The 15,683-nt window shown below is 49.4% G+C and overlaps 5 protein-coding genes across 5 annotated transcripts; 1 reads left to right on the top strand and 4 right to left on the bottom strand.

Moving 5' to 3' along the window:
- Window positions 1-330: 330 nt before the first annotated feature.
- BDW74DRAFT_163995 (uncharacterized protein) lies at window positions 331-4,469 on the bottom strand. Its single transcript, XM_073726187.1, has 2 exons — window positions 3,907-4,469; window positions 331-3,749 (listed from the first exon to the last, which is right to left on the bottom strand). Exons 1-2 carry the CDS (start codon window positions 3,922-3,924, stop codon window positions 783-785), a joined length of 2,985 nt encoding a protein of 994 aa, XP_073577888.1. The 5' UTR covers window positions 3,925-4,469; the 3' UTR covers window positions 331-782.
- A 2,728-nt stretch (window positions 4,470-7,197) lies between these two features.
- On the top strand, window positions 7,198-9,940 carry BDW74DRAFT_119027 (putative AAA family ATPase GCN20). Its single transcript, XM_073721964.1, has 8 exons — window positions 7,198-7,360; window positions 7,408-8,133; window positions 8,179-8,259; window positions 8,307-8,610; window positions 8,659-8,832; window positions 8,879-8,965; window positions 9,015-9,483; window positions 9,530-9,940. Exons 1-8 carry the CDS (start codon window positions 7,298-7,300, stop codon window positions 9,879-9,881), a joined length of 2,256 nt encoding a protein of 751 aa, XP_073577887.1. The 5' UTR covers window positions 7,198-7,297; the 3' UTR covers window positions 9,882-9,940.
- A 59-nt stretch (window positions 9,941-9,999) lies between these two features.
- BDW74DRAFT_171723 (putative MFS myo-inositol transporter) lies at window positions 10,000-11,673 on the bottom strand (the record flags this gene model as incomplete). Its single annotated transcript, XM_073727357.1, has 3 exons — window positions 10,000-11,098; window positions 11,150-11,446; window positions 11,504-11,673. 3 exons carry the CDS (start codon window positions 11,671-11,673, stop codon window positions 10,000-10,002), a joined length of 1,566 nt encoding a protein of 521 aa, XP_073577886.1.
- A 316-nt stretch (window positions 11,674-11,989) lies between these two features.
- On the bottom strand, window positions 11,990-13,508 carry BDW74DRAFT_171722 (uncharacterized protein; the record flags this gene model as incomplete). The annotated part of the gene is made up of 6 exons (XM_073727356.1): window positions 11,990-12,433; window positions 12,492-12,586; window positions 12,767-12,956; window positions 13,010-13,319; window positions 13,385-13,443; window positions 13,497-13,508. The coding sequence occupies 6 exons, from the start codon at window positions 13,506-13,508 to the stop codon at window positions 11,990-11,992; spliced, it is 1,110 nt and encodes a 369-aa protein (XP_073577885.1).
- A 234-nt stretch (window positions 13,509-13,742) lies between these two features.
- sec13 (GTPase-activating protein SEC13) lies at window positions 13,743-15,628 on the bottom strand. Its single transcript, XM_073721963.1, has 6 exons — window positions 15,515-15,628; window positions 15,385-15,429; window positions 15,207-15,322; window positions 15,118-15,148; window positions 14,638-15,047; window positions 13,743-14,582 (listed from the first exon to the last, which is right to left on the bottom strand). The coding sequence occupies exons 1-6, from the start codon at window positions 15,515-15,517 to the stop codon at window positions 14,258-14,260; spliced, it is 930 nt and encodes a 309-aa protein (XP_073577884.1). The 5' UTR covers window positions 15,518-15,628; the 3' UTR covers window positions 13,743-14,257.
- Window positions 15,629-15,683: the final 55 nt, after the last annotated feature.

Genomic DNA, 15,683 nt, shown 5'->3' with positions numbered 1-15,683 from the left:
ATGAGAGGACGAAAAAAAAAGTCCTTGATTTCTTCAGTTTATATTGCATACTATACCTTTTTGCATGAGATACCTTCGAACGGAGATACCCGACTGTTTCTTCATCAATTATCAACAGCGAGTTTTGATTACAATTTGGATTTTTGGCGCTTGTTATGAAGATATATATCTACTGATATCTAGGAAGCACAAACTACAAATATGATACCCGAATACATCATCTTCCACTCTACTAGAGCAGTTCAGAATTTCGCAGTTCTTCACAAGACTCGGCCAATGCCGACCCATGCTATAAGACATCTGCTTACATTGTCCAAGTTGCACGTATGGTACGAATATAAGTTGTTTAAAAACTTTTTTATTTCTTTACACTTGTTTTGATCATGCACCATTAAAGTCCCATATCCATAGCATCCATCATACACCGTTTATGACAAAATAAAAGAAGAGTGTGAAAACACCAACCAGCAAGACATGCAAAAGAACCTCCCAAGGTACATAAGACAAGTCCACAAGGGAACGATGGATATACACCAACACGATCAGTTGTACAAAAAAAGGAGACCTATGTGAGTGAAAGGAAGAAGAACCAGTAGAACTAGAAGAGAAAAAGCCAGCTCAGGTGAAGGGGCTTGTCGAAGAGTGAAATTTTGATTAGGAACGTGTCGGTAATGTCCCATATGCTCCGATGAGTCATTAAACTTTTGTGTGGGTTGTACAATTATGTCGAGAGAAGGGTATAAAGCTGGTTTTATCGAATAAAACGTGGAAAGCCAAACGCCTCAGCCAATGCAGGAGGTCTCAAATTTCGAAAGGTCACCATGTGGTGGATGCTCGAATATGCGGCTGAATGGTGGATGTGAAGGATGCGTGTTTTCTTCGGAACCATTTGGGACCCCCTCTGCCTTTCGAACTACTTCCTTTAAGGCACGAGTTACTACACCGGCACGGACGACGAGGTCGCGGAGAGATTGCGTGTCGAAAGGGAGCTTTTTCGATCGCGGAAGGTTGGAGTGAATCGTGGCGGGGTCATGGGAAAGGCGTTGTTGATAGATCAGATCCAGAACGGAGTTTGCTTTTGTGGGCTCCGTATGTTCAGTCACGGAGGGGGTAGGGCGGAGACTCGAGTTCTCTGAGAGCGATGCCCTCCATGAGTCTCCACTGATACGTTTCCAGGGGTCATTTAGCTGGGACGACTCGCCTTCAGACTCATCAAAGCTGAATGTGAGCGATGAAGGTGACCTGGGTGGCGATTCGTTGTTTTCATCATTGTCGAGTGTTGCTAAATCAACGATACCTTCTGCTTCTTTCCAGAGCTCATTGGACGGACCCTGGACGATGTCCAAGAAGCTGGCTTGATGCCTCAATCGTTTCAATTCCTCGACTAGCAAAGTGAGCTCTTGAACGTGTCCGAATTGACCATGAAGACTAGCTTGACGTTCCATGATAGCCTGAGGTACAACCACGCTGCGGCGGCTGTTCACTTCCTTGTTGGGGCAAACGTTTTCGTTCAGAGCACCCTCATCCTTGTCCTTGTCTTCGAACTCGAAATCGCTGTCCCAGTCTTCACTGACACCCTTGCTACCTAAGCCCCAGGTCCCAAATTTACCCGACGATTGCCTGGACTCATTGGGTATGATGGGCTCCCTCGCGACGGGAACACTCTGACTGCGGTAATGTAGTGTACTGGGCTGTTTTCGTCCGGTTGCTCGACTGCCACGCATGCCAGGTCCATGTTTTCCATGAACGGTGCGTGGACGACCGTCTGGTCCAGACCCCTCGCGATCGGGTTTCGGATGCTCAGACCAGTCGAAGATGTTCGCCCTTGAAGATGTATCGTGGCCTTCTGCGGTCGGAGAGTTTGAAATTTTCGCCAGCCGTTGGTCCTGCGTACCGGCGGTGTCCAACGATAGTGCGCCAAGTTTGTGTTTGAGAGGGTGGATAGTTTTATCTCCTGGCAAAGAAGCCACCAGACTCTGCGAATCGTCATTGTCGCTCAAGTCAGACGGGAAAGAGATTTCACTGTCTCCTTCATGGGCTTCCGCAAGGATTTGCGCCACTGGGGTCAAAGAAGAGGCTCTGATTGTTCGCCCTTCCTCGTCAGATCCTCGTGACTTTGTCGATGGCAAAGACGGGCGGAAATCATCCGGTTTCTTCGGGTGCTCATCAGTTGTCCTTAGTGGCACGGTTCGATCGAAGATGGTCTCAATTCGAGGTGAATGAAAATAGGAACTGTCGGTGGTGATATGAGTGCGGATTGAGTCAAAAGCGGTATCACTCATAAAGTCAGTTTCGTACTCGTCACCCGAAGTGAAGACTCTAGTGTCATCGGAACCTATGACCGTTGATGCTGGGTCTGAAGCAGCAATTGAATGGCGCTTGGGGCACTGGCGGACTGAGCCGTACAAAGACGACAAAGCTGGCCCATCTGTTGAAGAATTCGGGCCAAAGTCTTTGCGGCATGGCGAAAGAACCCGTGACTGTGATCTCATAATCCCCGAGTTGTACAAAGATGAAAGCCCGCTGTTCGCAGGATTGGTTGGTGGCCGTCTGAAGACATTGGGGTCTGTAATGTTACGCCTTTCAGGGGCCCGGGGAGAGACCCAAATGGCTCCTTCCACATTTGCTAACTCAGGTAGAGGGGTCGAGGCTGCCCTCCTCTTCGGCCCCCTAAATGAACCATTACGAAATACCCTGATGTCCAGTGGTCCAGCACTTTCTCCGGGCGATTTTGGACGTACCTCCTCGCATGGCAATTGGCAAGTGTTTGTCTCCACTGAGAGTTTGCCTGATTCTAGTGGCGGAGCGTCATCGGCTTTAAAAGGGTCTCGAAACTCGATGGCAGAAGTTGTGAGTGTCGCTCCTTCGGCCGTGCCGTCCTTTTCCCTTATCGAGGTTGCGAGAACAAGGGCCGGAGCGACATTGGTTTGTGGAAAGATCCGTCGCAGCGTGGGGTTTTGAGGTTTTGTTGAAACTGAAAACCTACGATCTAGCCGCTCGGACGAAGTGTCGGCCTTCGACACTATGTAGGGTTGCCAAGAGTCGTTTCCGGAAGGAGGTTCCAAGAGAGGACCAAGCGCCAAACTGGGTTCGAAACTCAAACTCTGTGCTGCCTTGTGTTTGGAGGTCTCAGGTCGTTGGTAGCTCGTTGCAGGTCTGCGTAGCGCGCCGGCTGTCGAGGGCGAAGAAATGGTATGAGCGAAGAATGGACTGGCATTTGAGTGCTGCGATTTTGGTCGTTTGATAAGTTTATTGGGTAGTCTGCGTTGACTGGATGGTCGCGAGAAAGCTGGACTGACTGGTTCCGGGAATGATAGGGAGTCCGGACTTTGGAGTGAGAACCGCTTATCTGGCTGAAACGACAGCCGCCGGATCCAAGAAGAAGACGGTCGTCGGCCATGCGATGAATTGGGCGGATTCTCTTCAGTTCGTACCGGAGGGATGGATAGGGTTTGGCCGCGACGACGCAGTCTTATACCTGCAAAGGACGTTTTTCTGAGAACATTTCCGCTTTCAACCTGGTCCACAAAAGGAGCGACATTATATTGAGTCCCCGGGAAATTAGGGTTGACTGGAGATGACGTCCCTGCTGTCGCAAACGCCCTGGAGGGTCCTGCATCGAAAGAAGGAGTTGTATCCGGGTGTGGCAGAGGAGCGCGTAGTGAATTCGTTTGTTCTATAGGCGCTCGTTCGACGCGACCGAGCGCGAAGCCGGTAGCTGCGATACCGACAGTGCTGATCGCACAGAGCTAGAATTAAGGTTAGCAAGCTCAAATTTATCAGCTGATAGAAGTAATTTGACAACTCGAAACAGTGCGAAGCGGGCGGAAAATAGAGGCGGGGATGACGGCGGAGACAATTGAGGGTCTTGAAGATAACTGGGAAACATAGAAGCAAGCAACTCACCGTGGATACATGTTCCATCCTCAGAGAAAGCTGAGAACAGTATCAAGTATCATGAGGCTTAGATTAATGACATCGATAAAACGTGGAGGAGTTGACATCCCATCTGCATTGTCATGCACGAGGAAGCTCAGGTGGCTGGACACATCAAGTATTGCGGGTAATGGGGCTGGAAACGATCGGCCTTCCAAATCGAACAGCAAAACCAGTACTAGGGAATGGGGGAAAACGATCTTTGGAGCTGCAACGGTGGTCGAACAATTTGCTGTGAAGCTTGAGGGATGTGTTGAATTGTCGTGCTTCGGGATGAGGGGAGCTTGGAGACACGAATGAATGCGGAAGATCGGAATCGAATGCCAGGTACAGGATAAGGAATGAGAAGGGAGGGGCGTTAACACCAAGAGACCTTAAGGACTCTCTTTCCGGTCTTCAGACCCTTTCTCAGATCCTGACGATTCGCCAGAGAAGAGGAAGAAAGAGGAGGAAAGAAAAGTGACAGTTTAGGTGTCAGCTGGATCGAGAAAGAAGCGGCAGAAGCATAGAAGAAGGAATATCAAATCAACAAAGCCGCAGGGTGGGACTCTGGTGTGGTCTAGTACCGGGATGATGCCCAGTCTAAGAGTGATGAAGGAATGGAGCACGCTAGGAGTGCCCACCCCCAGCCAACAGACTCGATCTCGTTCTTCTCGGTGATACTGCCGGTGTTCTGACAGGAGCCCAATTATTGGCAAACAAGGTATTCCTACGCTGTATTTTTTTTTTAGCTATCTATCAACCTCGTGACTGCTTAAATCAATATTTTCGAGCAGACAAGGCGATCCCTGATTCCTTGATCAAGCTCCGCCATCGAGATGTAAACAAACAATCGTCAGGAACAAGTTACTCCGTAAGATCTCCATCTGGCTGAACTAGCGAGATTAATTGACCCAGGGCTAGATGTGATACCTCATTTCTAATGCATGGGCCGTTAGACGTCACGCAGGAGACGACACTAACAACAACAGGAGATTTAATCTCTATCTACGGAGTAGTGTGCACGATCCTGTTGCGACGTATCCATAGTCGGACGGATGGGGGAAGGCAGGGATTACCTTGCTTAACAGGCGTGAAGATGAAACCAGGGCGCCACAGGGAGTGTTCAGCTCACCTGTTCCTCCTTGACATCCCTTCATGCCTATTGGCCCAGGATACTAGCGACACGCTATCTGCTCAAGTTGAGTATTGGCTATAATTGATTCCCTGTCTATGGGCTACTGACGCTAATTGTGCAGATAAACAACAGGGTGTTTTCACCACTGCTCCTCTGTACACGTCGCCCGAGCTTGGTCCAAATGTCGCAACCCGCAACATCAGACCTTGCCCTCGTCATCGTCGTTGAATCGTGATTTTATGGGGCGAGGACGGGATATACCAAGGAGCCAGCGACTCGATGAAAGCCTGGAAGGATCTCCACCCCTCGATCTCACTTGGACTTGGCTAGGGCGGCTGGCTGAACTTGTCCTCTGCTCCAGCCGTAAAGAAAGATGGGATCTCGCACATGGACGATCGCGTCCAGGAACGGGTTTTTATTTCCGTGGATCAAGAGATCCCAGACCCAGGGCGAAGAACAGCGGAAGCTTTCCAAGGTTCACTCACCACGCAACTTTTCCTCCTCGCTTCACTTTTGACCGCATAGGCTGTCTGTCCTCCCATCAGCAGAACTGTTACTTTGAATCAAGCTATATATGCATATCTGGCGTATGTCAACCATCGACTGCCGGGATCACAGGCTATGCCCTGCGCGGAAAATCTGGCCTGTGGGACTGAGAGGAGCTTGATCACAAAGTCTGTAAGAAAATTTTATGAAGCGGCAGCAATTCGAGACCTTCTCCATCGCGTCCCGTCGCGGCATCCAACTCGGCGCCGACTCTAAGCCCGAGATTCTCGAGATATTCAAGATCCGTCCAACGTCACTATGACGTAGAATCAATATGGATCCGCAATATTTTAAAGTTCGAGGTCCCAACGGCTTCATAATATGTCTAACATGATGAACTCTTGAAAAACATCCCATCATAGTATTTTGCTTGTCGCCAGCAGCTCGTGCTACGGGGACACGAAGTACAGAATACAGAGAATGCTGCGCTTTGTGCTTGTCTTCTATGAGGGGCTCATACATTACCCTTGACCAATCAGCACACTACTTAATCGCTAACCTCGCTTCTCGTTGACAGAAGTAACGCCAACAATTTGCACAGCCTCACAAGGTATCAGCACCCCCGGGGAATTAAAGCTTTACCATTGGTTGATTCTGTTTAGACCTGCTGAACTAGTCGCTGTTGTCACTGTCAGATCTCCCTAGCCTTCTTTCGGTGTTTCACTGGCCTTCATCCTTCGCACCACCCTTGCTGGTGAGCCGCTCCACTGTGCGCTGTTGCTGAAGATGCCCTTACCTCCGCATCAATGGGAAATGGGGCATCAGTTCGGAAATTGAGACAAGAGACCACAATGATGGTTTCGCAACATGCCAGCGCCCCTAGTGGGCAGTTCACACTCAGCTATGTTGAGACGAACTGCCTGGTCAGTGCATGAAGCTTGCTACCTCTCGGTTTCATCGCCTTGACAACGAATATTGACGATGCACCTGTGCATCAATACGGCAGCACTAAGCTAGGATGGCACGGCCTTTGTTGACAAATGCCTAGCATTAACTATCGTTTAGAAGGCGTCAATCCCTGCCCTCTGGTAATGAATATATTTATAGCCTTGATGTAGGGTGATCCTTGTGGTTGTATGGCACTGACCCTCTGGAACTCGGGAAATTCGCTGTAATGCGGTCCAGCCCTTGAAAGTGCAGCAACATTCTCAGCAAACGTGCATACACAGCAGTTAGCTTGGACTGGCAGTCTGGTAACAGGCGATTATTGAATCCAGGGCTTCAAAGTGTTACCCCATAGGGCCTGTATGCGCAACTACACCTGTGTGGGTGTGGGTGCAATGTGCATAGTTGGCAGCATAAGTCATGTGACACACTTAGTAAAGTTGTACAATAGCCGACTAAGTTGACTGACACAATTAACAGAAGGGAGAATCTAGAAAACTTCTAAATGTCAATCTCTTGTTGTATTTGATTGATACATTTTCTCTAGACCAATGAAATGACTCATAGTGGCATTTGGAGTGTGAACAATTATCCTGTAGTCCAAGTGCGCCATGAATTCTTTAGACTGCACAATTGCTACTCCACATTTCCGCCACTTCAAAAGTTTTGCGACGACCAAGGTGACCCGGAGGAGGCTATAACCGCAACCCTATCATAGGATATAAGATTGCCCTTTCGAGATATCGGAAGATATATCATCCTCTCGCTTGGGACCGTCAATCTTGACGCCATAAGCTCAATTCCCTAGCCAACATGGAGGCGGAACTGCAATCACAGATTCCTGGCCTCGACCATGTGATCACCGAGTACTCAGTTGTATGTGTCTTACCCCGGTAGTTATCCGAGTACTTACGAGATCACAGGGGTATTTAACTCATGCTTCAAAAGCCTATGTTGAAGATGTGAATGCTCCATCTCCGGTGGCAGAAGCCGCCGACATGGTTACGGAGTTGCTTGTGTCTGCTTCTGGTGACTTCTCCGCTCAAAATGAAGAGGCTATCCGTAACCTCGTAGAAAAGTTTATATCTTCTCTCAGCACCTCCGACGGGGTTGATTCAGAGCGCAGACAAATGCCCTTCGCCGCTAAGAAGCTCGACCAGGCGATCAATGTCGGTTCCCAGCGGAACATGTCGTCGACTCTGGGCTTGGCTGCAGGAAATGTTGACCTTGAGTCTGTTGGTACGCGCAAGATGGAATCTCGCGTGGACCGCAAGAAGCTGGAGAAGGCGGAACGCAAGATCCGCGCTAAGCAGGAGAAGAAGCAGATGAAGACAGTGCAGTACGAAGCATCTCGTCTGCTGAACGAACCAGATGCTGCTATGTCGTATGAAGAGTTCTTCATGGCCGTCAACCCCCTCCAGCTGGGTTCGGACTCCCAAGCGAAGAGTAAGGATATCAAGCTCGACGGCATCGATATCTCAGTTGGTGGCAACCGTATTCTATCCGAAGCGGCTCTTACGCTTGCTTATGGCCGCCGGTATGGTCTTGTTGGTCAGAACGGTATTGGTAAGAGTACGCTGCTCCGCGCTCTGAGTCGCAGAGAAGTGGCCATTCCAAGTCACATTTCGATTCTCCACGTCGAACAGGAGGTATGTCTTGTCGTAATTCGTACTCGGAATTCGCTGACAGATTAGATTACTGGTGATGACACACCAGCACTGCAAGCCGTGTTGGATGCCGATGTGTGGCGCAAGCGTCTTCTCGCAGACCAGGAGGTCAGTCTCACGACCTTCAACATCGAAGCCTGCTAACACTGCGGTAGAAAATCACCAAACAACTTACTGCCATTGAAACGGAGCGCTCCTCAATGGCGGATACTTCTACAGACGCTGCGAAGCTCGACCATGAGCGAGAGGGTCTGGATATCACACTGAATGATATCCACTCGAAACTTGCAGAGATGGAATCGGACAAGGCCGAATCCAGAGCAGCGAGTATTTTGGCCGGCCTCGGGTTCTCTCCCGAACGGCAACAGTATGCAACGAAGACTTTTTCTGGCGGTTGGCGTATGCGTTTGGCTCTGGCAAGAGCTCTGTTTTGCGAGCCCGATTTGCTTCTTCTGGATGGTAAGATCAGGTCATTACTTGGTGATAACAAGCCGCTAACAGTCGCAGAACCTTCTAACATGTTGGACGTGCCGTCTATTACATTCTTGTCAAACTACTTACAAGGGTACCCGAGCACTGTTCTTGTTGTTTCCCACGATCGAGCTTTTTTGAACGAGGTTGCCACAGATATCGTTCATCAACACTCTGAACGTTTGGACTACTACAAGGGAGCCAACTTCGGTACGTATTAAACATCATATTCTCAAATACAAGACTAACTGGTCAGACTCCTTCTACGCAACAAAGGAGGAGAGGAAGAAGCAGGCTAAGCGCGAGTACGAGAAGCAAATGGCTGAACGCGCGCATTTGCAAGGTTTGACCTCTGCTCTTATCGCTCCACGAGCAACCGCTAACCTTCATAGCGTTCATCGATAAATTCCGTTACAACGCAGCCAAGTCCTCCGAAGCGCAGTCAAGAATCAAGAAACTGGAGAAGATGCCCGTTTTAACACCCCCGGAGAGCGACTATGTTGTGCATTTCAAATTCCCCGATGTGGAGAACCTTTCTCCGCCGATTGTGCAAATGACCGAAGTTACTTTTGGATATTCGAGAGACAAGCATCTGTTGAACAATGTTGATCTGGATGTCCAACTTGACTCTCGTATCGGTATTGTCGGGCCGAACGGTGCTGGTAAAACCACGGTACTCAAGTTGCTCACCGGGCAGCTTGAGCCTACGTCCGGCCTCATGTCCCAGCATCCGCGGTTGCGCATTGGATACTTTGCGCAACATCACGTCGATGCTCTGGATTTGACAACCAGCGCTGTGAGCTTCATGGCCAAGACATACCCCGGAAAGACGGACGAGGAGTATCGTCGGCACCTTGGAGCGTAAGTTCCCCAGGTTCCCCAGCAATAGTAATACTAACGGTTGCAGTTTTGGTATCACCGGTATGACTGGTCTTCAGCGCATGGAGCTGCTATCTGGTGGTCAAAAATCTCGTGTTGCTTTCGCCTGCTTGTCACTGACAAACCCACACATCCTTGTTCTTGACGAGCCTTCTAATCATTTGGATATTGAGGGTATGGATGCGTTATCCGAGGCGCTACAAAAGTTTGAAGGTGGAGTTGTCATGGTATCTCACGATGTAACCATGCTGCGAAATGTTTGTACCAGCCTTTGGGTCTGCGACAAGGGAACAGTCCAGAAGTTCGATGGTACCGTCGACGCGTACAAGAAGAAGATTAGTGCTCAAGCTGACGAGGCTGGTGTGGCCGCAGCTCATTAGATACTATGACTCAATGCACTTAAATCACTGGGTCTGGCAGTGTCTGCCTACCTTTATAATCTCACTTTAGGAGACATTGACCCTATTGAGTACCCAATATCTAAACCAAAAATGTTTCTCAGGCAGACCTATTACGAACCCTGGCTAAGCTCTCCGCCACACCCCAGTCATCTGCAAGAAGAGCCTTCACGTCTTCCAGATTGAGCCCGCTCATCTCAGGGTAAATGGCACGCACTCCGAACCAGCCAATGATGCTAACAACCCCGTAAAGCGTAAAGACAAGGCTTGGAGACGATAGATCCATCATAGGGAGAAAGGTTAACCCGACGATAAAATTTGAGCCCCAATTTGTTGCAGTCGCAAGGGCAGACCCGAGTGATCGCACGTTCAAAGGAAAAAGCTCTGATTGTTGCCAGGGAACGTTGCCTAGACCAAAGGCGTAGGCTGCAGTGTAGATAGTGAGACATAGTAGGATGACTAGCGGGAGGACGGAGCTATCCATCGTAGCTTGACGAGTGTGCGCCTCTGGGGAGTCATTTGGCAACTCCACAGAGGAGAATGTTAGGGCGCAGACAAAGAGGGAGATGGCCATGACCGGTATTGAGTAGAGGAGTATGCGGCGACGTCCAATCCGGTCAATGTAGACAAAGGCAAGCAGCGTGAAGATGAAGTTTGTCATTGCCACAGATAAAGAAGTGAGGGTTGGCGAGGAGAACGAAAGAAGGGAGAATATTGTCGCTGAGAAATACATGAGGCTGTTGAAACCGCATAGTTGCTGCAGCGCTTGGAGCATCACGGCAATTGTCAATGCCCTTCGATTGCCTCCTATTTGAAACAAGTCATGCGCTCGCTGTTTGACGCCTGCGCCTTCGGAGGTTTTGTTGACAGCTTCCTCTTCGGCAACCTCCTGCTGAATATTCCGCAAGGTTTGTTTCGCAATTTGGTCGTCTTGAAATACCTTTAAAAGAATACCCTGGGCCTTGTCTTTATGACCTGCCTGCACCAGCCATCGCGGTGTCTCAGGTAAAGCGACAACGATAATGAGCTGAAAGATTGCCGGAAGCATCCCCAGGCCGACAATCCAGCGCCATCCTCCACCAACATAAGAGAATAACCAGCCGACGATGTATGCCACCACTTGACCACCAGTAATAAAAAGACTCAATATGGTGACAAGCCTGCCTCTTGCGTCTGAAGGTGCTAGCTCCGATATATACCTGGATGGAGCTGTTAGCTTGATGTATTCCACGTGCCGCCGCTGCACCTACAGAGGGGTAACCAAACTAGCACTGCCAACTGCGAGGCCAACAATACTTCTGCCAATAATCATACCCCACACTTTGCTCGTAGCAGCCTGAATGAATGCTCCGACGGTAAACAAGATGTCCGCAACAAGGATGACCTTCTTCCGACCGAGCCTATCCGCCAAGATTCCCGCCAGCGGGCTTGCGATGAGGGCAAAGAGGCTTGTGCAGGACGTAATGAGGCTTTTATCCATGGTTGTAAGGGGCCGGTTCGAGAGATCGGAGTCGATAGATACCAAGGTGGATGAGATAACGCCGGTACTGTTACAATTTTGTTAGTTGTAGACTCGGAGCCATAAAACTCGGGCAGATACCTACTCATATCCAAAAAGGAGACCGCTGATTCCAGCGGAGAAGGTCAGATACCATATAAATTGACTACCTGAGTGCTTTGGCTGGCCTGCGTCGTCATGGTGCCTCGCTGGGTACTCCGGAGCGAGGAGCGGAGCGTGGGCGGCAGACCGATCGGCTTCGTTTCTGCTAGTCATGGCTGGATCTCAATCCTTGTTGGAGTCATCGGCGATGAGCTGAGACCGCACTCTTTGATAATAATATATCGCTGCCCCTAAGAGCGGTCGGTTCCTGAGTTGCGTCAAATTATGGGGTAAGCTCGGAGTTGGAGCTCACGAGACCCACACCACCGCTTCTAGAATCAGAAAGATCAGACGCCGACCCTCACAAAGGCTACTCCATACGGACTTTGTCAACGCTAAAACAGATGATTAATTCATGGGCCTGTCTCATGCCTCCCTGTAGTAACTTGCTACAAGTTCGACTGCGTATCCAGAGGCTCTTTCAAAGACATCAAATGCGCCAGAAGATGAACGGCCCTTTGGCCCCAGTAGCCTCATCTGCTCGAGGATCCCACCAATGCCCAACCATAAGGGAACTCCCAGGCACAAGGACTGCCTCATATCCATGAATGTATTCGAAATCAGTGTCCATATCCATTGGCGGCCATGATCCATTCCACAGGGAACTCCCCAGCCCTTGCCCCTGTTCCTGTCCACCATCCGAGCCTTTGACCAGTTTATACGCGACCCAGCAAATGCGCGACCAGCATCCATGGAGCTCGCCTCTGTAGATGCCCTCAATAAACCCCCTTATCGCAATCGAACGACTTTCGCTGGATCCATGATACGTCTGAATACCGCGGAAGAAGGTCGCACCCTGGGTGTATTCGGTTACGAATTCCTCAAACAGTGCAGGCCAGTTTTTGGGATCGTCATGTATATCCAGTTGGATCGTCTGGTCGAGTAGTTAATGATGATTATCTTTGCTGGTTTTTGACAAGATCATTGCTCACAATATGCTCAACTTCGATGATATGGCCGCTTCCATCAGCACAACTATGTCGGAGCTCGAGATCACTTGAAGTAGGTGGATAGGGGCAGAAACATGCTGAAGTAAGTTCCTTGTTAGTATATAATTCATTGAGGCAGTGTTTTGGAAGAGACTCACACTCATACCCAAGCCAAGACAGATGAAGCTTTCGCTTTTTCTGATATATGATGTCCAATGGATCAGGGATCCCTGGCCTGTGGCAGTCAGACAGGCTCATATATGAATTATAAAATATACTTTCTTCTGGATTGAGCAAGTGGCGGACCCAGAAGTTCCGTATATGCAGCGCGGTTTCGGTTGAGAGGTCGAACTCCTTGCTGACTAGCCCCGATTCTGTGTCGGGACACGCGTAGACGATTCTGGCATCATAGTCGGTCCGTAAACATTTGACGGACATGGAGGGGTCCAGAGCCAAGTAAGTGATTGCCTGTAAAGCGGATTGAGCCGATAGCCTTCATTATCATGGTCCGGGGAACTCACTAGTTGAACAGCACAAAACAAATCCGAAGGCGGGCCAGGCTTCTCCATGGAATGCCCGCTTACAGGGCGATTTATAAACTCAGTTCCAGCGAGTACCTGGCGAAATAGTTTGAGGTTTTTACTCAAACCCTCATCCTTCTTTTGCCAGAGACTTTCCCAGACCATGTTTCCCACGAGTTCAAGCCAATACGTTTGCCGTTCTTTCTGGCCATGTCCAAACTCCACAGTCCTTATAAGGGCCAAAGCTCTAATCTGATGTTCGATCTTGTAATCAAGGAGAGTACGGTATGGCAAGTCGTCGTACGTATCCCTAAATAGCTTTCGCCATATATGAGATTCACCTGGTAGGATTTATCTTTCAGGCCCTTTGAGCACAATGCGAAGTTAATCGTGTCTGTGTTTGCGGGTAAGAAGTAGGCGACATGTTGGATCAGCTAAAGTTGTATGTGTTAAGAGAAGTCAGAAAGTGTTGCACAGTTCCACGTACCTCGGTTGGCATCTGAAGAAAATGGTCCTTTTCATTGCTGCTGAAAGCAGGGACGAGATCGATTGATGCCGGCGGGTCTTGCATTGTATTGCCAGCAATGATTCGGGCCATGGTCACTCTGGATAATGCCGGGATTTGAATGTGAGATCTATGTGCTTTTAAAAAGCGCGATTAAATGGAACAGCGAAAATAAGATGAGATTGATGTGCCTTACGGGGGCTTAAACGTGTGAAAAGATTCAAATATAGAGAGAGGTCGATAAATCTTGAAAAGAGATAATGGCCTGGGAAAGTGAAGCCGTGAAAGGTCGATGATGAGGGAGATGAGAGTGACGGTGAGCTCAAAGCAACAAAGCGCAGGTGTTGAAACTAAAACGGAAGCGATTCCAAGATTTCACTAATGTACGCTCAAAGGATGAAGTATGTGACCTCGTATGTATGTGGTTGGTATTCGAGGAACAGTAGATGTCGGATACTTAGGTCTCTTCTCAGAAGGATGATGAACGCTTAAGAAAAGCCGAAGGGGAAACAAATCGAAAGCGGAATGGAGAATGATATCGCAAGTTGCACTTCCTCGATTCAGGAGACTATTGACAAGCTTAGTGTAAGCCCAAAGATACTGAAGGATCAGATCGTCCATTTCGGGTTCGTTCAGAGATGTATTACGGATCAGCCTAAAGGTCTAGGTTTTTCCAGAGGCTGGATATAGACGAAAAAAAAGAAATGAAGGTAAATAACGAGACGACGAGCCTGGGAGCATGATCACTCTTCAATGTCCTTTACCTTCTCCCATTGCCCTCGCAGGTTTTCCTTCCACAGGCTGACCTTGTTGTCCCCCCCGCTCACTGCAAGGATGTTTCCGCTAGGGCTCCAGCTCACCCGCCACAGGACATTGTCAAATTCGAGTACCTGGCTCGTCCACTGGCCGGGGTTTGATGCATCGGCAGTCCAGACTCGAACGGTCTTATCTTGGGACGCGGAGGCAATGTATGACTTGGAAAGAATGCTAGGTGACCAAGCGACATCCCGAACCCAATCGGAGTGTCCTTCCAGCGTCTGTGTCGTATTGTAAGTCTTAGTCTCAGGGCTAGGAGAACAGGTATTAGCAACTTTGGCTTCTAGTACAGGAAGGGTAGCCGCACTTGTAATCCCAAATTTTGAGTAGGTTGTCACTACCGCCCGTTACAAATCTCCGCTGTTGTCCAGACCCAGGGTTGGAGCTGACGAGACTACCGGGGGCGGAGGCAGGTGCCCAGCTAATAGAGTTGACGCCCATGCCGTGGGCATGGAAGATTTGATGTGTCCAGCTGTTGTCGCGGAACTCGAGGACAGAAACATGACCGTCAGATGAAGCGCAAGCAAGCAGACATCCGGTTTCATGTGGTGCCCAAGATATCATGTTTACAGAGGCGGTGTGCAGGGAGAAATCGAAGACTTTCGTCCAAGCGCCGCTGCCGATAGGGGCAGTGGAGCTCTGATGTTGTTCTCGCCAGATGAGCACTTTTCCGTCATAGGATGAGGACGCTAAAATCGTGCCAAACTTCGGGTGTGCCTGTCATGCCGTAAGTGATGAATTAGTCGGGCGGTGTTTATACACTTGGGTTGGTCCTCCAAGTACGTACCCACTCGACGCACCATACTGGACCTTCATGGCTGCGGACTCGCATTAACGATTAACGTATATTTAGCATATGCATCAGGGTTTCCTCACCCCTTCAAGGTCTCAACAAGCTTGTGCGCCTCTCCCTCAATCTCAAATATCTTTATCGTCCTGTCGGATGAGCATGTCGCCAATCGGCGTCCGTAATAGTCGAGACCGGCGTCGTGCTGCGGCGAGCGAAAGTCAGACCAGATATAATGCGAGGCAATATGAAGTCAAGGAGCCTTACAATCATGTCATCGTGGCCAGAGTTCGAGATCACTTGAGCGGCCGCCTGGACTCCGGAGAAGGAGGTAAGTAAATCAAGGTCCCGCAACTGCTTTTCAGAGCACCGAGCGGATTTGACAGGGACGACGTACCATTCTGTGCTATATACAGCTCTATCCCGAGAAAATTTGATATATTATGAAGGCAAGAGAGTATAATGGCAATTGAGGTGATAGCGAAACAGCAGAAGAACAGCCGAACAGTAGCAAAACACCAGCTGGTCCGTTTGGGGTTCATTTCGTGTGGGATCTTATCTTATCG

The sequence above is a fragment of the Aspergillus multicolor genome, assembly GCF_047715735.1.
Source record: "Aspergillus multicolor strain CBS 133.54 unplaced genomic scaffold BDW74scaffold_54, whole genome shotgun sequence".
In the NCBI taxonomy this organism is placed as follows: Eukaryota; Fungi; Ascomycota; class Eurotiomycetes; order Eurotiales; family Aspergillaceae; genus Aspergillus; species Aspergillus multicolor.
The sequence above is the reverse complement of the archived record's forward strand: the minus strand, read 5'-3'. Positions and strand labels throughout refer to the sequence as shown.